This window comes from Lutjanus erythropterus, chromosome 21 (genome assembly GCF_056507025.1).
Source record: "Lutjanus erythropterus isolate fLutEry1 chromosome 21, fLutEry1.hap2, whole genome shotgun sequence".
Classification (NCBI taxonomy): Eukaryota; Metazoa; Chordata; class Actinopteri; order Lutjaniformes; family Lutjanidae; genus Lutjanus; species Lutjanus erythropterus.
The window spans coordinates 30,876,511-30,896,980 of record NC_139337.1 but is presented as its reverse complement, the minus strand read 5'-3'; the positions used below and the strand labels follow the sequence as shown (position 1 = coordinate 30,896,980).

General features: G+C 40.3%; 1 protein-coding gene across 3 annotated transcripts in view; it reads right to left on the bottom strand.

Moving 5' to 3' along the window:
- Positions 1-20,470, bottom strand: part of LOC146307870 (disco-interacting protein 2 homolog C-like) — a 71,980-nt gene that overhangs the window by 34,717 nt on the left and 16,793 nt on the right. The window contains exons 2-11 of one of the 3 annotated variants that reach the window (XM_084746924.1): positions 18,057-18,128; positions 17,211-17,315; positions 15,367-15,492; positions 11,876-12,172; positions 11,121-11,243; positions 9,826-9,972; positions 7,725-7,844; positions 2,712-2,909; positions 1,821-1,912; positions 404-514 (exon numbers count right to left, since the gene is read on the bottom strand). In XM_084746924.1, coding sequence (XP_084603050.1) covers positions 404-514; positions 1,821-1,912; positions 2,712-2,909; positions 7,725-7,844; positions 9,826-9,972; positions 11,121-11,243; positions 11,876-12,172; positions 15,367-15,492; positions 17,211-17,315; positions 18,057-18,128 — 1,391 coding nt within the window. The remainder of the gene's footprint in view (positions 1-403; positions 515-1,820; positions 1,913-2,711; positions 2,910-7,724; positions 7,845-9,825; positions 9,973-11,120; positions 11,244-11,875; positions 12,173-15,366; positions 15,493-17,210; positions 17,316-18,056; positions 18,129-20,470) is intronic. The other 2 variants (XM_084746925.1, XM_084746926.1) reach the window with 2 other exon arrangements.

Sequence of the window (20,470 nt, the reverse complement as noted above, 5' to 3'; positions counted from 1 at the left end):
GGGTCTCTGACATGTTTTTCTGCTCACTGCGCAGACAGGATTATTCTCTCAGAAATACTTATAGGAAGCAAACAGCTGAGACAGAAGCCGGAAAGCATTGTTTCAGCAGAGTGCAGAATCCCTGAGATGTCCACACAAACCAAACTGAAATGAAAGTCAGCGGGAGTTTGAAGCTGCTGGGTACGAGGTGACAGACAGACGTGGCCGGAGCAGGGAGGATTAACATAACACAGCAGCCCTGTAAAAAAATAAATTACCTGACCTCCCATAGAGAGACTAATCCTGTGGAATAATGTCAAAAACTAAAGGAAGGGGATTGGAGAGCAGCAGCGACAGGTACAGATAAGCTACAGACAGCCAGGTGACGGACGGGGCGTGACTTTAGGTGGGTTTCATAAAGTACCTTGCGACTCAGGGGGACCTCTATAGGAACAGGGACCACCTCAGCCAGCAGACAGCCGTAGAAGGCCACCATGAAGGCCACGGGGTCGTTGTTAGGAAACACCAGCGCCACCTGGGAGAAAGAAAACGGAGTCAGAGGCGATGGGAACAAGAAACAGTCCATTTCTAAACCTTTGCATGGCTCCTGCACAGCTGAGAAAGTTATTTATGGAGGTTATTGGAGAATTTTAGTTGTGTTTAAAGTCCTATTTGCTTTTTAATCAACAGTTTGATGAGAAGATTGACACCACTCTCATATCTGTCAATTCAGTTCATCTGAGCCCATATTACAGAAACTTCACTTAAATCTTAAGTTAAGATAAGAAGAGTCTCAGGGTGTTTTCACACCTACTGTTCGGTACGGATCTTTAGACCAAATATTCAGACTTCAGTCTGGCAAAAAGAAGAGATCGTGGGGTGCTTTCACACCTGAAAGTTCAAACCAAGATTTAATTTTTCTTTGGACAATATTTATGTTTGGTCCAGTTAGTTTTGGTTTGATATTGCAATTATCCAAGTGGATTAAAGAACTTCACGTCATACCTACGTCCTGCCCTCCTATGTGAGCTGCAACAGTGCGACAGGTAGCCTGACTTCAGTGGCCGTTTATGGAGAGAGATGAATGAACAGATTCACATCCTTGTCACCATAATATTATTATTATTATTATATCACTACTACCAGCACAACCAAAGTGACACAACAACTGAAAAGTGTTGCATTTTTATGAGTTTTTTTTTCCAGTTGACTCTCAATAAAGTCATCAGACCAGATGTCAATTAAACATCTGGTCTCTGCCCGTCTCCATCTGCTCCTCATTTTGCTTCGGTGCCATCCAAAAAATCTTTTCAAACCAGAAACAAACTGAAACATGGTTCTCTTTTCGCCAGACCAAAGTCCACTGTTTGGACCAGATGGACGTAATCCAGGGAGGTTTCACACATCTAATTTTGGTCCAGATCAAACTGAAAAGGGGACGTTTCCATCACGAAGACAGAGGACAGAATAAATGAGGATGTTTCCCTGCACAGATACTAATACAGCCAAAAAGTGTATGGATATTCTTAACGCTGGACAGAGCCAGGAGAGCTGTTCCCCCTATTTTCCAGTCTTTATGCTAAGCTAAGCTAACTGACTGCAGGCCTGTGGCTTCAGATTTTGTTTACAGACATGAGAGCAGAATTAATTTTCTCATCTAACTCTCAGCAAGAATACAAATTAATGCAGCATTAACTTAAAAAACACAAACAACGTATGAATAAATATGTAATAATCGCGTTTTATACACGAGGGTTAATTACGAACCACAAACCGACGACACTGCCGCACAAAGACCAGAAACTAAAACCCGTGTGAGGTGGTGGAGGAGCGTGACTCACCCGATCCCCCGGTCGCACCATGGGCTCCTGCTTGCTGCCCAGTTTGTGGAGGATGTTGTAGGCAAGCTTGATGCTGCGAGACCACAGCTTCCCTGCAGGGAGCAGGACACAGGACAGGAGGGTGTGAGAGAGACAGACAGAGGGAGTTCACAGGATATGAGTGCACGTTCCTCCACTTCTATTTTGAGGACACAGAGTCGATAAAAGAAAAACACTCCCTGAAGTGATGACATTTAAGAGTTTTCAGTGGTTGGGAGAGGTCACTGGAGAATCAGTTTTGTTTTATCATGGATTATAATTAAAAGTAAGTGTTGTCTAATGCACTCTTGGTGGACAGGTGGATAGGAAAAAAATAAATTCCCCGCTGACAGTGTGCGGGAAGTCAGCTTTTTCTCTGCATGATTTTATTTTGCTGCACACCTGTGTACCATCAACACTTAGTTTGATGATGGATTATCCTTAAAAATACAGAAATACACTCCATGATTGCTGATATACATTAACCTTTAGGTAAAAACTGCATCTTGACTTATCATCAGAATCTAGTGACATTCTTTATTATTTCTTGTTTCCAGACCTTTAAATCAACCAAGTTGACTGATTCTGACCGACTGTAACTAGTTGACAACTCCGTCTGTTATAAGGCAATATTATTTCCTGATTTCACTAATAATCTTTGTATTGTATTTTATCCCCTAAAGCCCTAAAAGGTTAATTTTATGTTTCAACTCTCTGCTGTAATTCTTTTTTAATGTTTGAAGCATCCAGAACAATTTTCACAGTAGAATAAACTTTAATTCTTAGATCACTAACACGCTCAATTAGCTCACTTCACTGCTGCACAAATAAATAATGTAAATAAGTGACTGGACTGCAGGAGCGTCTGGTTACCATATGTGAGGACGTAGAGGGGCTTCCCTGCCGTGTCCAGGCTGGTGAGGCAGGGGGCTTTGGGGGAGATGGTTCCCCAGCGTTGGAGCGCAGCCTCCAGGGACGGGGGCCAGTTGGTGACCACCCCCAGCGCCTCGCCCCGCACTGGCATCATCTCCGCCCCCTCCGGCCGTGGCTGGTTGGGGTCCGGCTGCTGGACTGGAGACGGGGAGGAGAGAAAGACACCGTCGTCAGCGCGCGGCTCACAAACCTTTGCTGTCGGTTCACAGTTTGTTTGCTGTAGTCGGGTCGTGAAAACACCACATGGAAACATTTAGTCAAAGCCAGTAGCAGTGAGACAGCTGTAAAGAAGCTGTAATCACACTCAAATACACCGATAATTAATTAGGCGTACCTGTTACTAACACAGCTGTACTGTGGGGATTTGTAAAATGTGTGAGTGGACAGCTGATTCACTTTAAGACAGCAGGGAGGCTGAGAGGAGGCAGCGGAGGGGAAGGATTCAACCTTGAGCCTTTGTCATAAATCGTCTTTCCAGGATGAATTAACCACTACATCAACCCTAACCTACACTTTATCTGCTGTTTGACCACAACAGTTATTTACAGCACATTTTAAAACATGTCCAAAATGCACGAGAAAACAGAAAAAATAACTAAAAAACAAGGTTTCTAAAAAAAGACAAAGAAAGACTACAGAGCAGAAATGAGGAGACAAAGATAGAAAGAGCAGCCAGATGGTTGAGAGCCAAGCAAACAGCAGACAGACATGATGAGCTACAGAGATCCCTGGGATCAACATTCATACTATATACGTCTCAAAACACCCTGAAGAACTTTGTGTTCTACTGTATGAAGCAGGCTGATCTTCATCTGGTCCCCGTTATCTGTTCCATCAGACTCTTTAGATGGAAATCAGCCGTTATACTGACATACGGGTGTGAGACAGACGTAAAAAATACAATAAAAACCAAGATATTTCTACACTCTCTCTGTGTACATTTACTTTCCAGAACTGTATAGGATCCCTTGACTTAACAAAGTCTAAAAAGCGATGAGTGGCTTTTAAGGACAGTTTCTGCAGGTTTTTATGCAGACAGAATCAAAATTTTTCTTTTTAGTGCTTTTTATCCATCTAGGTAGTTCTGGTGTGAGTTGCAGAGTTTTCAGAGATGTCAGTTATCAGATGTCTGACTTTTCTCCAGTATAATGGAACCAGATGGCAACTTCTGGAAAACTCAACAGCAGTGTCTGTTTCCAGGAATCATGATCCGGCTGATCGAGAAAATCCTCAGGCCTGGTTACAGACAGTTTCATGTAGGAACTGGAGCTGCAAGTAACCATTATTTTCATATTTCAATATGAAAATAATAAATCAGGCAGATATATATCTGTTGTCTTAATTTTGAAAAATTCAATAAATATATTAAAAAACAACATTTAATAAGCTGAAACCAGAGATTTCTTGAAGTTTTTTCTTTAAAAATTTCCTCAAACTGATTAATTGATTATCAAAATAGTTACTTAAATAATCATTGCAGCTCTAGTAGGAACTGCTTTCTTTCTACAGAACTTCTACAGCAGTGTTGTTAACGCTGCAGCTCAGCAAAGGACACTGTTAATGTTTTGCTCATCCATGAGTAGATGTGTGCTTCCTTTTGTGCACCGATACGACTGATGGATTCTGTAAGAAGAAAGTAAGTCTGACCTGAAAATGCTTAATCTACCCTGCACTTCATTCTTTGAGTTCATTTATGATTCCCCACACATCCATTTCATACAGCTCTGACCAGCCCCGGCGGACGAGTCTTGACAATATATTCTGTCTAACACAAAGCGTCCTGCAAGCCCCTCCTACTGTGGAAGGCAGACCTCTCCTCAAACAGCTCCAACTCAAACTGGAAAGCAATCTGGCAGAACATGCAACTATCCTTCAAGAACCAAGCCAACCAGTTAACATTTTAATTTCATACACAGAACATATTTCACACCCAGCACATTGTATAAAATGAACACTTTACCATCAACGATGCACCCAAAATGCATCGGGTACGTTCTTTGATATGGTTTGGGGGAGTCCAAGGGTTTCAGAGATGCTCTTAAGCATATTGCTGAAAAGAATTCCTTACGTGTCGAAGTCCTGTTATTTTGTGACAGCTCCAACTTGGACTGGTGTGTTAAACAGAGACGTCTCTGACAAGCTGACAAAGATGGCTTCTTGACTTCAGAGATACCGCAAGGTTGGAACACAGGGCTGCCAACATGCACCAGGCAAAAACAGAAAACGTACAGTCCTTAATATAACTGTTCTCCATGTTCCTTACATCCAGGGTGGTGGGATGGGAAGGAGACAAAGGGAAGGATTTAGATGGGGGGAATCTATCACCCTACAATCATGTTTAAAATACCAAATCTGCTGCTGAGTTTGTCAAATGTATTTTTGTGGCTCTTTGAGGTCCATTATTCTGGACAGACATCTCTACAGCTGAAATCTCAAAAACTCTGCAACTCACACCAAAACTGTACAGACGAATAAGAAGCACCACAGCTAAGATGAAACATTTTTTAATGTTGAGGTGAACTGTCCGTTTGATAGAGCAAACCCTGTGATTCAGTTCAGACAGTCAACCTGCGCTGCAGTGCTGCTGCTGCTGCCTCGCTCTCTGCTTCACCTATCCAACATATCATTTCCATCTGGTGCTCTATCTAAGCTGAGCTCTCCGTCTGCTCTACGAGCCCTGCTGCAGCTTCACTGCTCTGCAAGCATCGCTCCGACCTTCACTGCTGCTGATGCTTTGCTTCGTTCAGCGCCTCCACCTCCCCAGCATCCACCTGCAGGCTCTGACATCAGTCCCGGGGGGTTGGGGCTGCTATCATCACTCCTCAATCCTTCTCTCTGTGCACAAATGACTGCTGCAGGGAGTGACGAGGGCAAACATGCTGTAACTACACTGCTGTGCTGCAGTAACATGTAAATAAACTTTCATATGACTGATTGAACTGAATTTTGTTCCTAAACTAAATACATTACAAGTCAGAGTTTTGCACTGAAGTGTTACTTCAGTAAAAGCATGTAAGTATAATCAGGAAAATGTATTAAAGTATTCAAAGTAAAAGTACTCAGTTCAGTAAAATGTGACTGATTTACTATTATATCTGATCTCATTAGATGATTCTGAGTCGTGCATTAATGTAAAAGCAGGATTTTACTGTTGTAGTTGGTTGAGGTGGAGCTCACTTTGAACTATTTTGTGCTGCAGCTAATGATTATTTTCATTATGGATTAATCTTCTCATTATTTTCTCCTTTAATCAATTTAAAAAAAACAAAAAAAACTGAAAATAGTGAGAAATATTGTCACAATGAACCAGAGCCTGAAGTGACACCTTGTGCAAACCTCAACATTATTACACATAAATTAAAGTTATTAAAAGGAAAAGCAGCAAATCTTAAAGTTTGAACAATTAAATATTTTTGACATGAAAAATGACTTAAACAATTAGTATTAGTAATAAGTGCCAATTAGATTTTTTTAATAGATTAATTAGTCAGTTGACAAATTTGTCTAATTAAGCAGCTAATTGTTGTATGTTGCTGTATTTGTATAAACTATTATGTAGTTTTATAAAATTTATATTTCATGTATGTTTTGTGTACAATCTAAATTCGTCAGATAAACATAGTGAAGTAAAGGAAAGTTCAAGTACCTCAAATTTGTGCTTAAATTGTAACTCTTGTATTTTTCAACCTGGAGTCTATTTTCTCATGTTTTTGCGTCTAAGTGACAAACGGCAACAAAAACGTTTGAAACTGGTCCAGGACTGAGGGAGAGAGCTGCAGCTGGTGGAAGCCAAGCGAAGCTACAACTAATCCATCTCAGCAACTGCAGACCGTCAAAGTTCGTCCACTAAAAGTTCTTGTTTTTGTCTCAGATTGTTATTCTAAGTGTCTTATAGAAAGAGAGAGACCTTTTTCAAGGAGTAAGATCCCTTTTGTTCAACCAGAAACAGCTGTTACTGCTCCCGTCAAACCCACCAAAGTCCCTTTGAAAAACTGTAAATTTATCATCAATAAACACACTTCAATCAAACTCAACAGAAACAAAATAAAACTCACAAAAAGCACTTTGGTTAATCTTTCCACTGCTCCAACCATCAGCAGCTCTGGTTTGGTTGAAATAAACTCCTGATTTATCAAGTGAGATGTGAAAATATTCCCTCTTGCTCCCCTCTCAATAATTTCACATGTAACTCTGTGAATCAAGAGTTTATTTCAACCAAACCAGAGTTGGTGATTGTTGGAGCAGTGAAAAGACGAACCAAAACACTTTTGATGAGCTTTATTTCGTTTCTCTCAAGCCTGAGTGAAAACAACCATGACAAAGATAAAATTACAGTTTTTCAAAAGGAGTCTGGTGGGTTTGACGAGAAAAATAAAACAGCTGTTTCTGTTTTTCTTAATCTCTGCAAAAATCTTTTCCATAATGTTGTCAGACACTCGGAATAACAAACTGAGCCTGTTAGTGACAAAAGCACACACTGTGATTGGACTTATCTTGATGGACATTGCTGCACTGCAGCAATCTCCCTCAATACTGGACTGATTTCAAAAGTTGTTGTGCTCATCCAGGTTGAAAAATTCCCTTTCCTTTACCCTTTAAGTACAGTATTTGAGTAACTGTACTTATTTACATTGCAGCACTGCCCCAGACAAACAAAACCATGTTTCCTTTTTGTGTCTAATGAATTTACCTCTAAGCTTTTGCACTCATGGATGCAGCTGGGTTGTATCCCGCTTGACAAAAACTTGTTTTACATCTTGATAGAATGAGGTGAGGTGAAGCTGAACACCTGAACACAAGGAGCACGAGTTCTCACCTGTCCAACACAATCTACTGTGTTATTAAAGGAAACACTCATGATGACTCCCAAGTATGAAGATAGATTGGATGACACAGTGTAAACTTAAATCAGACAGAATCATGAGTCATGCAGAATCAAAGACGGTTTCTAACCCTCCAGAAGTTCATCAAAGTCATCGACAAAGAACTCTCGTAGCGGAGGTCTGCGAGGCTGCTTCAGCGTGTTCACAAGCTGCTGGATTTTAGCTGACACGCGACTGCTGACTGGAACACCTGTAAAAACCCCACACACATACACACGGGGTGAGGATCATGTTTTGGACTAAATCTGCACAGTGGAAAAGGAAAGCGGTGGCCTGGATTCCCTCTAAGACAGTCCTCATCACCTGATCAATAACAATTCAAAAACCTCAAGTGCTGAACGATAGAAGTGACTAGAATTTGATCTGTGATCATGGTTTAAATGTCTGGGAGGCTGTTTACACCTGGTACTAACATGCGTCCTGGATGATCCGATCACACGTGGACAGCAAGTACAAGATGCATTGAAATCTGATCCCTCAGATCACATTCAGAGGCGGTCTGACCCGCGTGTGACCACATTTTTTCAGCAGCGTGTCCTGGGCCACATTAGGCTGTCCTGCACACACGTATTTCAGAGACGCAGAGAGGGGCACCAGCATGGAAGCTAAACATGTCCTGCTGTGGACGAGTCAGCAGCAACACGTGTTTTAACCACTGAAAAAGTTCCGTTGAAGTGTCCGCTATATTAAGGCTATTTTCACCCCTTTACTTTGCGATCAGACAATGTTTTCTGAAAGGAAACCACTGTTATACAAGCCAAATATCACTCGCTCCAAACCAACCAAACTCCATTGGTGAAATCAGTAATTTTATCTCACAGGAGTCACTGGGCCTCGATCTCTTAGTTTATTTGTTTTATTGTGGGAGTTTTGTGAATCAGAAATTAACTCTGTCAAATACAGAGGTCCCACAATAACACAAACAAACTAAAAGGCCGAGGCAACAGTGGATCAGCATTTCCTGTGTTCTGTGAAATAAAATGACTGATTTTGACCATGGAGTCTGGTTTATTTGCAGGGAACAATGTTAGGCTTATATAACAGCTGTTTTCCCCAAACTTCCTTGAAAATTTGTGCAATTTTGTGAGTTGATGAGCGAGGAGAAATTTTATAAACTTTGTGAAACATTTTCCACAACAAATTATTAATTATTCTTGCCTTCTTGTAAATTCGGCCTTAAATGCAGCACATTTAGTTGTTTCTTTTGTTGTTAAAAACACTGTCAGTCATGGTACTGCTGTAACAGAGGACACTCATGTCTGACATGCATCTACCTGCCAACATTTATCAGCTGTTTGAAGACACTGATTCAACTGATTTCACTGACTTCAACATTTATTGATGGTAAACAGGTCACAGTTACAAATATAGGTTACATCTTTGTCCCTGTGGAGAAAGACCCCAGACTCCCTTAAAGAATCTCACATTTTTGAGAGTTATAGAGTTTGGGGAAACTTTATTAACTTTGTAAAAAACCATCAATAAGTAATTCTTAATTATTTGGGCCTTCTTCTCAATTTAGTGAATGTTAAACATTAAGTTATTTCTTCTTTCTGGTTTTGCTTCAAGACAAATTTCAGGCAGAGCTTCAGTATGTTCAATACTACAATTAACAAATATTATATTGTTTTAAACTTGTGGTTTCAAAAATACTTTTCATAACTTTAGTTTTCTACTGATGTAGCTACATGTTTCTTTGCATATAGAGCAAAAAAAAAGGGGGTGGGGGGGTGAGACTGGTCACTCAAGCTGCATATAATACCAGGTATAAACAGCCTTTAGATGTCTTCACAGAAAAGAGTTGAATAATTTTTTTATTTCTTGAGGAAAACATTCAGTTCTCAGCTTGAATGAACCAGACTGTGTTTGTTGTGAACAGCTCTCAGTTTTCTAACTGTGACTGCATGATTGTGAAGCATGCTGAAAAAGAACAGAGATGCTTAAAAAACAATAAAAGGTTCAAAAAAAAAAAAAAAAAGTCCAATCTGTTCATCCAGGGGAGTGACATGAACAGACAGTGTAATTGGTCAGTTCTCTAAGGCGGTGGTCCAATTTGAGTTCACCTCCTGATTAAGGAGTTTCTATTTTTATCCGACCGTCTTCAGCATCTTTATTCAGAGGCTCCAGTTGGGAGCAGCTAAAGGTGTGACAGCGGAGGAGATGACTCTTACCGTCGCCCGTCTCCATGCGCTCGGCATTGCCATACTTCTGCGTGTTCCTGGCAATGGTTCCCATGTTGGCCATGTGGTGACGCTCAGTGTGGGAGTGGGACGAGTCCGACGAGTAGCCCGTCACATCCGGGGGGGCCGAGTGGTTCTCTGCAGGGAGACGGAGGGGGGGGACAGATGGAGAGAGAACAGAGAGGGAGAGGTGGACGGAAACACAGACACAAACAGCCAGTGGTGACTCATTGTTCATATTTATCACTGTGCTCTTTGTCAAGTGCCTTGTTTAACTGCTCTTATGGACAATTTAACACAATACGATGGTCCTTTTCTTTGTGAATGTGGGTCACATCCCTGGCACACACAGGAGTGAATGAGTTCTGGTGCATGGCGGGACATCTCTTCAACACAATACCTGCTCCAAAACAATATTCCTTTGTTTACTCGTAATTAAATGAAAGCATGTTCGATGATATAAAGTACCATTTCTGCACAGAACCTGCTTTTCTGAACATGATCAGATCACATTTAACTGATTTCCTCAACTTAAACATCCAGAAATGAAGAGTACAGACTGAGTTGCACCAATAAAGATTCATTCAGTTAAGCAAATACAAACATAAAATTCTGATTTAACATTGCACAATTAAAATTAATCTCCTTTTAGTAAATCTGAAATGATATAAATATAGTGGAAGGTTGGATTACATATCAAAATTAAGATGCTTTCTTACCCAAATTAAAATAACTAAAAATTCTATTTGAGTTCTGGTCCTAGAAAGTTTAACAGAGGATGGAAGACTGTTAACTTTTGGAAACTCTGTATTCCTTAAAGTTTTGGTGCAACAGAATTAAAGTTAATCTAGGTTTAGAGGTTTAAAGAGAGGTTTAGATGTAATCGTTCTTAATTTTAAGCTAGTTTAATTTAAAGTTAAAGCATGTTTAAAAATGAATCCTTGTTGGTGCAGCCCAGCTTTAATGTGCACAGCTCATTCAAAAGCTTTTAACAGATGAAGGATCAAAACACCAACTGAAGTTGGACCAATCATCAGATCCCAGTTCAGCCTCTTTGATCTGTGATCAAAACGTCGCTCTAATAAATCACATTTATTGGGGAGCTGTTAGCTGTCAGCAGCAGCTCAGATCTTTTGTCTGACTTTGGCCTAAAATCAGTCACAAAACACATAAACCTCCCAGAGTCTGTTTTCCTGGAAATCTCTGACACTTAGTCCAAGAAGTGAAGGTTGTATTTAAACGTGTGATTGAAACAGATAAAACAGGTGTTAATGTGTTGGACCTACCGTCTGACTCCAGCGGCGGTGGCCACAGCATGTCAGATCCAAACTCACAGGATCGTCGCAGAGATCCTCCGTTCTCTGCAACACTCAGAGCTCCCTTCCTCTTCAGAGACAGGTGGCCGATACCTGCATGCACAAATACAATGCAGGTGAATTAAACTGAGCTCTGCACACTGATGCAAACTTTAATTCATCTCAGAGGTTAGAATCATGAATGAAAACAGACTGCAGTATTGAAGTGGCAGCAAAATAGAATCAACAGTAGATTTCTCACTGGTGAAAAAGGCAGATACTCTGCAGGTCTGGTTATCAAACCACAACACTTACTGGTACTGACCAACGTGTGTCTGTGGCACCAAGTGTTGTAGAGGTGCAACAATTAGACGATAATCAATTTATCATTTTGAGCCATTTTTTAAAGAAAGAAATATCTAAATTCTGAATATCTTTGGGTTGTTGACAAAACAAGGAAGTTATCTTTGGCTTTGGGAAACAGTGATCAACATTTTTTAACATTTTCTGACATTTTATGGACCAAAAAACTGATTGATTAATGAAAATAATCATTCATTGCAGCCCTTTAGTACTGAAAACTGACATGTAGCAAATTCACAAATATGAATACAGAAAAATATTTTTTGGCGTTTCTCCTTTTATATTTCCATTGAATATCCAGTCAGAGAGAAAAGTTCAATGCTTGATAAATTTGGACTGGAGTCTGTAAGAACAGAACCCAGTGAGAACCGGTAAAATCTTACCGTGGTGCGACTGCGACAGGTGGCTCTGCTGGTGGTGCGACTGGCCCAGGTGTGTGTGCGCCAGGTGCGTGTGCGCCAGGTGCGAGATGTGCGTGTGCGCCAGCGAGTCGGCCAGCCGCCCGGCGTTGCCGCTGCCTCCGCTCTGCGTGGACGAGGACGAGGAGGAGGTGGAGCCCAGGTGGGCGGGGCCTAACTGGGAGGGGCGGCTCATCCAGTGCTCCATGCCCGACATGTCGTCACCTGGCCCCGCCTCCTCCTCTGAGCCCGACGACGAGTCTGAGCACAGGGGGGACAGGCCTAGTGAGAGTCAGTAACCGCCATTATTTGTTAACAGAAATCACAACATGAACAGTGAAATGTACACAAACACAACAAAAAACCTTTATAGAACATTAACATAACGTTTTATAAACTGATCACAGGAGCAGTTAATGTTACATTCACATGGATTCAGGCAGACGCAGGACACCTGCTGGACGGAACCAGAAAAACAACCAAACAGTCCATCAGAACGGCAGAACGGCAAAACTAAACACGGTCATGTAATTCTGAGTGTCGTTGCACCAAAATGATCAGCTTCTTGTTGTCCAGACGGGTTTTGTTTTCTTCTTTCTTTAGAAATTCTGTAAAAAAGTTAAAATATTTTAACTTTGGATGCCGTTTCAATGTATTCCTTCTGGGCCTGAAATAATTTTTATGTCCTTCACATCTGGTTTGCTGTCTACAATCTGCCTGAATCCACATGAATGCAACAAAACTCTGTCATGTCTGTGTTTTTTAAATGTGAACCATGAAAAAGTCTCTAAGCCTGTGTAAAACCACAACCTGGTGTTTTTACAGTTCAGTTTTCTTATATATCAAATTTAAAAAATATAACATGTTAACAAGTGATTAAAAAGTATATTGCTGAGTCTCTTTATTGTATATAATGTATAATGTTTTTATATTTCCCCTCTTTATAGCGTTCCCATTTTTTATTTTTATATTTCCTGTTTAACTTTTCACATTTTTTATATGTCCTCTTGCTTATATTTTTATACTTTATTTAGATATTTAGATAATTTATTGATGCTGCTTTATATTTTTGCTGCTGTGACACTTTAAACTCTCCCAGTGTGGGACTAATAAAGACTTAACTGGTTTATGGTCATATACACTATATAACAAGTATGACAAAAATGTGTGGACGCCGTCCTCCTCAGAGCAGAGGGGTATTCCATCAACGTGGATAAAGGAAAAGTCTGGCTAATTTAAGTGACAGATTCGTTCCATGAATGTGGTTTAAATGAATCCCTGCTCAGTAACCATGGCGACTGATACCAGTGAACTAGTCCGCACCATGTTACAGGTTGGCAGGTTACCTGTCAAGATTAATTTAGCTGTGTGTTAAAGACAAATGTCTTTTTGTGCCAAATCACTGAAGACCGTGCAGAGACACAAATTTAAACCTTTTTATCTGTGACCAAGCATTAATTTACGTGTCTGCTTTAGTTTCAAAGAACATATTAATTTAAAAAAAGTTTTAAAAGATCATGTGTCATAAATTTGACCACATTGAAAGGACAACAGCCTTTTATTTAAAAATGTAACATTTATAGTTCAAGAAAAACATGCTTAAGTTGTTTTGAGGTTATTTATTCATTCACTCATTTTGTTGAAGACAAAAACATGAAGTTGGCTTATATATCTGCTCTAAAATGGTTTGAATGGCTTTTTTTAAGTCCTTATTCAAAGTGCAAGTCATAAAAGCAAGAGGTAACTAAAACTGTACTTAAGTTTTCAGATCTGATTTTGGGTTTTAAAGTTAACTGTCTCAATTCAGCAAAATGTCTCAAAGTCAGACAGCAGCAGACTGATTCAACACCTCACCACTGAAGTTTCATGATGTCAAAGTGGCGGCGCTGACTGCCGGCTCTTGAGCTCGCAGACCCGAAATGTCAATAATTAGTCAGCTCACGTAGGAGAGCCACAAGAACCAATTTAGTTAAAACTGGCTTCAGGCGGCAGTTCAGAAAAGAACCACAGAGACTGAGTTTAATTCTTTAAATAAGAGTTAATTAGCTGAACACAGAGGAGCAGGCGCAGGGAGGCCAGTAAACACCACTGTGAACATAAATCTTACATTTAAGTAACAGAACAGGAAGATTCACTCGACTTCCTGCACAGATTTTTCTAAAACGTGATGTCAGAACATCATTAAAGCGAGCTAAAACTAGCATTCATGATTATGTGAATCTTTGTGGAGACGTCAGGTTCACTTAAAAATTTTCTCAAAGGTTAAAAAGGAAATTACCGGTGAACAAAGTTATTACATTTCCTTCATTAAGATTCAATCAACACCCAAATTATGTTATCACCTCTGATTATGTTCAATATAATGAGCTCATATCTGAGGGAAAGGTCAGCATCCCATTTCAGCCAGCGTCCTGTGGTTACACAGCGCACAAAAACAGTTTAAAAAAATACCTAATAATCAGGATTTTTCCTATTTCTCATGCCAGGCAGTAGTTACAGTAGCTGACATTACAGCTGTCTGCGGTTTGTTTTCACTGTAAACATGTCAGTGGGTTTGCATGCCTCAGGAAATGTGCATGTTTGCAGTTTTTTGGAGAAATGAAGTGTGTCTCTCCGTCAGAATATAAAACGTTTGAGAAGCAGAGACACAGCATTACAACATAATCCTGTCTGGGCACAAGGCAGCCTCTCTGGGGTCACATTTTAGGCTTAGTGCAACCCATTTCGTCTCAGATAACCGGTGTGTGTGTGTGTGTGTGTGTGTGTGTGTGTGTGTGTCTGGGTGAGTGAGTTTTCACTTTCCAAGCATTTTTTAAATCGCACAATTATTTCAAAGTCACTGGAAAATGAATAAATCAAGTTCTTCAAAGACACTACTCTGAGAATTTAAATGAATTCTACTTTTGAACTGACACCAAGAAATGTACACTTCAGTAGGTCAAAAAAATCAACTTCCTGTCCAAACATGAATCTTAAACTACCTCACTTCTCCACTCAAGGACAGACTGACTGACTGACTTAAAGGGATAGTTTGAACATTATTTGAAGTGTGGTTGTATGAGGTACTTTTCTGATGGAAAACTGCTGTTATATGAGCCAAATATCATTCTGTACCAACCAACCAAACTCCACTGTGAAACCAGTCATTTTACCTCAGAGCACAGGAGCTGTTGGTCTGAAACTACCTTGAACCGTTAGTTTGTTTGTGTTATTGTGTGACTTTGTTGAATCCAAACTAACCTTTAAAGCAACAAAGTCACACAATAACAAAAAGATTCAGGCAGTGGTCGACCAACAACTCCTGTGTTCTGTGGGTTATTTTTAACTTCCTACACTGTGTACTCCTCCCGCTTCTCCAAAGTACCTCATCCAACCACTCTTCAAATAATCTGAACTATCCCTTTAAGAAGATGGCTATATGTTCGCAGCGTGTGGAGGAGGAGTGCATGTGTGTGTTTTGGTATATGTCTCGTCACCTGGCGGCGTGTAGGCGTCCATGGAGGTCTGCACCACCAGTGAGCGTCTCTTGGAGGGCATCGGCACGGCCACCTTCCGCTCCACGTGTCGCGCCAACACGGCCTGCACCGCCTCGGTGTGGACATCTAGGAGGGAGGAGGAGATTCGTTCACACAAAGGTAGAGAAGGAAATTTCTCTGGGTGAGTTCACTGTTTTACTCAGTTTGTGTGTTTTGTGTTCTTTGAATTAAGCAGATTGGACTTTTAAAATACTTTTCTTGCCCTCAATGGAAAATGGAGCAAAATACCTGTTTATTTATCGACCTCAGTGACAATCGGTCCAGTTATCTTTAGATACCAATGACATGAATTGTTTATTTATTTTAGCGAGTTAACGTTTGTATGACTCGTCTCAGAAGAAGCTCACTGGCTCCAAAAGGACTCCACTGCTCAAAGCTAGAGATGCATCGTGTTTTCTTCTTTTTTAATTTAATCTTAATTCAAGAAATAAATTTCACTACATATATTTTGATTTAAGTAGCCGAGTGCATCAGCTGGATAAACACCTGTGTCTGACGTCCCGTCCATCTGAAAGTTACGACCAACTTCAGGTTATGACTAGTGCACCAATTAGACTTCAGCCCTGTGTTGCACCTGAGTTCAACATTTACACCTGCACTGTAAAAAAAAAAGTAGTTGAGACGTAACATTTCAAGGCAACAGACTGCAGTGGAGTTCTGAGCCCAACTCAAACTCTTCAGCTTTGAAATACACAGTTTCAAATCCTATAATCTTTAGTTGAGATCATTTATGTTTCTTCTTTAGATAAACTTGAATCTTTGAGTTTTAGAAACTAAAAAGAAAAACATTTCAAAAATTGGTCACAGTGAGCTGTGAACCTGATTCGTCTTTTTTTTTTCAGTGCCTGAACAACTAAATAGTTTTAATTGAAAATATAAAAAAATTAACATTTACTTTCACATCAATGAATTTACTCAAGACTTTTTTAAAATACGTTTTGAGTTTCTAAAATTCGAAGCTTTAAGTTTAGCTAAACAAGAAAATTTAATTATCTCAACTAAAAGCCAGTAGCTGGCAAAACTTTTTCTAAACTTAAGAATCTGAGTTGAGCACAAAACTCAAAATTCTAATGAAAATGACTGAATTTTCATTTTTGGGTGAACTAAGACGGACGTAAGAGTTACCCCTACTTTTTTTCACGTCCAGCTGGTGCACTCGGCTCTAGTTTTAAATCACATAAACCAGTCGGAGTTCGCTTATTCAGTGTAACAAAAAATATTGGTAATTTATAAAAAATGTGCTGACATGAAAGCTGTGCAACCTGTGGAGGAAATATTAGCAATACAAGTGATTTAACATGAACATCAGACAAGAGAAACTGTGAAAAGATTTCTGTGGCTCTGGTGAAGTTTTGTCAAGTTTGAGAGAATAACTCTGACTGATTTTAAACATTACCACTTTTTTAGCAGAAAACCTGCATTACAAACTGGGGAAACAGTTTGAATTACTTTGGTTACAAAGCAGGAAGGGTCACATTATTGATTTACATTATGGGAAAGTGTAGGATCCAGTATTTTTAAGATTTTGAGCTGTTTCTGTAAAGTTCCTCAGCTTCATGGAATTGCAATACGTATTTACTAAAGTGCTAATTTAAATAGCAAACACATCCTGCCAGTTTAATTAAGTAGACTTGACAGCTGCATTAATTGGACAGCTAGAACAACATCTGCATGTTTTTGATAAACAGGGAAGGAAAATTTCCTGTAGTTTCATGTTTAATTCAGCACATTTTAAGCATCTTCCCCGCAGCGATGTGGATGTTGTGCAGGTGTAGCTTCTGTACCTGATCGGTAGCGTTCGTCTCTGGTGCCGGAGGTTCGCCGCCGGTGGAAACGGGCAGCAGAGGGAGGGCCGAGCGGGGCCCGATGAGACATGGGCCCTTCCATACCTACAGAAGCAAGCAGACAAGCAGGCGGACAGACACACACACACACACACACACACACACACACACACACACACAAATATATATATATATATATACATACAGACACACACACATACACACAGAGACACACACACATATGCACAGACACGTTTCACAAAAGCAATAAATACAGTGCAAAAAAAGAAAAAACAAACATGGAGATGATTTGATTCGGCAGAAAAATTATATTTTTCTGACTTCATAAACAAAATAATTGAAAAATAACATAAAATAAAATTATAATAATGTGGTCGTTGTGTTGTCGCTGTAGGACAGAATATCCCTCGGTATCTTGTGACCCATAAAGCTACATCCCTGCTGTGATAAATGATAAAGACTAACCCAGGGTGTGTGATGGATGTGTGTGCGTGTTTTAGTTGCAGTGAGGCCTGTGTGTGTGTGTGTGTGTGTGTGTGTGTGTGTGTGTGTGTGTGTGTGTGTGTGTGTGTGTGTGTGTGTGTGTGTGTGTGTCTGAGCGACTACAGCACGTTCGGATTCAGATACGGAGGAGCAGGCCCAAGCTGAGCTCTAGGGAGTCTTAACCTACATTCACTAATGGCGGCGGCTGAAGACTGAATCGATAGAGTCGAGTATCATCGCAACTGTACTTGTCATGATACCAGATCGATACCTCGTGGTAGTATGGGAATATTATGGGGGCTGTGTGTGTGAGGGGGGGCAGGTCAGAGGTTGCTAAATTACCTCCAGCATGTGGAACATATGCCCTGATCAGCTTGTGCCTCTTCTTCTCATAACCCTTCTGAGTGATGTCCCCTGCAAACAAATAGAGATAGATAGAGAGTGAGAGAGCCAGTGACGGTGGCGTGGGCTGTTTTTTTTTTTTTTTTTTTATTAATTTAGTCATCAAATAATTTAGAAGAACATCTTTTATTGTTGCTTAAATGAAGGGCAGTGCTGGTGGCTTGTTGGACAGACACCACGTATGCACATCGCCCTCAGTTTGAATCTGTTCTGTTGTCGTGTCACCCAACCTTTTCTGCCTCTCCCAGTCTTTTAACGTCTCTGTCTAGACTGTTAATTAAAAATAAAAATGTAAAACAGAACTCAAACAACATAAAATAAATGGTGTGATGAATAATGATGGAAATGAAGACAGAAAGATAAAAGAATCATGCAGGGTTTCGAACAGATTGTTCAGTTCATCAGGCGACCTCCACCAGCAGCTGTTTCCATGTATAGAGCCTCTCAAGGTCATATGATAGTTTGTTTGTTCATTATCATAATGCTGTCAAAGTACATTTCTTTTGCTCTTCAACTTATTTAATAAAAAACAGTCATTATGACTAACATTAAAGGAGCAATATGTAGCAACAGACTGTATATTAAATAGGCTGAAAATCCTATTTAAAATACACAGTCTCCGCAGACTCAAGGAGGCTCAGGCAGGCTGCGGGAACACTACAGGAGCATCAGACGAGTGCAACATTGTGATCTGACAATAACAAGTGAGGATGAGTCCTACACTGTTAGCTGTCGATGTAAAGTTCAGCCTGTTATCTTGAAAACAAAAGCCCACTGCTCTGAAAATACACTGGGGCTGGAGTTCAGTCCCTGCATGCCAAACTTCATTAACATTTCGCTCAATTTAACCCTTACAAACATCTACTTCTTAATTTTTTACGACTCAAAAACAGACACTTTACTCACTCAGCAATGATTCTGCAATAATTTGAACTCAAACAAACATGAAACGAGTTAACAGTAACACAAGTTACAGGCTGGAAAAGAAATTTTCACCACCACCACAGCTGTAGTGCTGTTGTAGAGAACCTAGTCTACTTCCTTATTTCAGGAAACACCAAAAACAATAAACAGCAACGTGAGCATCCACACAGATGAGCAGCAGCACCAAGCACTCTAAAACAACAGATATAATATCAATATATTGCCCAGCCCTAACCTATAGACGCTTAGTTGCAAAGAAATCTTAAAATTTTCAGTTGATGTTGGTGAAAGAGTGGCTTTTTGTTTACGGGTACCATGGTAACTATTGTTGCTAATGCTAACTCCCCTGTTCTTCCTCTGTGTTTTCCAAACAAACCACTCGTCCTCTGACCTCTGCAGAGTTTCCCACGAACGACCGACCAGACACAAAGCAGAAACAAAGGGTTTCATGAGCTGAGCCACATGTTGCTTTTGTTTTACAACAATCATGAATGAAAACATTCAACAGTTTCCACTGTTACTTTATATAAACTGCATGATAAAGACATGCAATCACAGCATCAGCAGAGGTTTTACATGAAGAAGATAAGAGTTTTCAGGCTGAGTACGTCTAATAAAGTGGACTGGTGGATGGACAGACAGAGGTCAGTGTGGAGGGCCGGCCACGGAGAAGCTCATTACAATCCCTGAGGGGGGATTTCGCTGCCTAGGCAACCATTGATGCCCCCACCTCACAACCACCACCACCACCTGTCAATCACAGCACCCCGGGGTCCTCACAGCAGGGCTAATGTGAGCTAATACCTCCCCGTTTGTCCCCATTAAATGCTGTTAAACTCTAATTATTGACTCTTATTTGACTGCCACAGAGATGTTTAACTCGCCAACAACAGGGAGCCAAATCAAATACAACAGAGAGAGAAATTCAGCAAAACATGAGCGGGCACGTGAACATGCTGGTGTGATAATAAGCTATAAAGACGACAGCTGACAGATGTGCATCTTAACACACTATGGGAAACATCACTCCCCTCTAAGTAAGAGGAAATAACACACACAGGACATACAGTTCTGCTTCTTCTAGAAAGATGGAAGATTTTCTTGATGTCAAAAAATGCCATGAAAAGACCAAAACCAACAACGTGTCAGGCCTGATCCGACAGAATGAGAGAAGTTAAATAAGTCTAGGTAGAGAGAGTTGATTTTTTTTTTTTTTTTTTTTTATGGGTCTGACCTGCAGATTCCGATTTTGGCTGATTCCGCTTTTCAGTCTTTTTCAGAACTATAATTAACAGAACACACAATCATTTTTAAAACTTTTCTTTAATCCCATCCCACCCCCTACAAAAGCAGCAATGGAACCAATCCCAGATAGCCAATATATGCATCCAGTTGCCCAACCATAGCTGGCAATAAGAAAAACATCACAT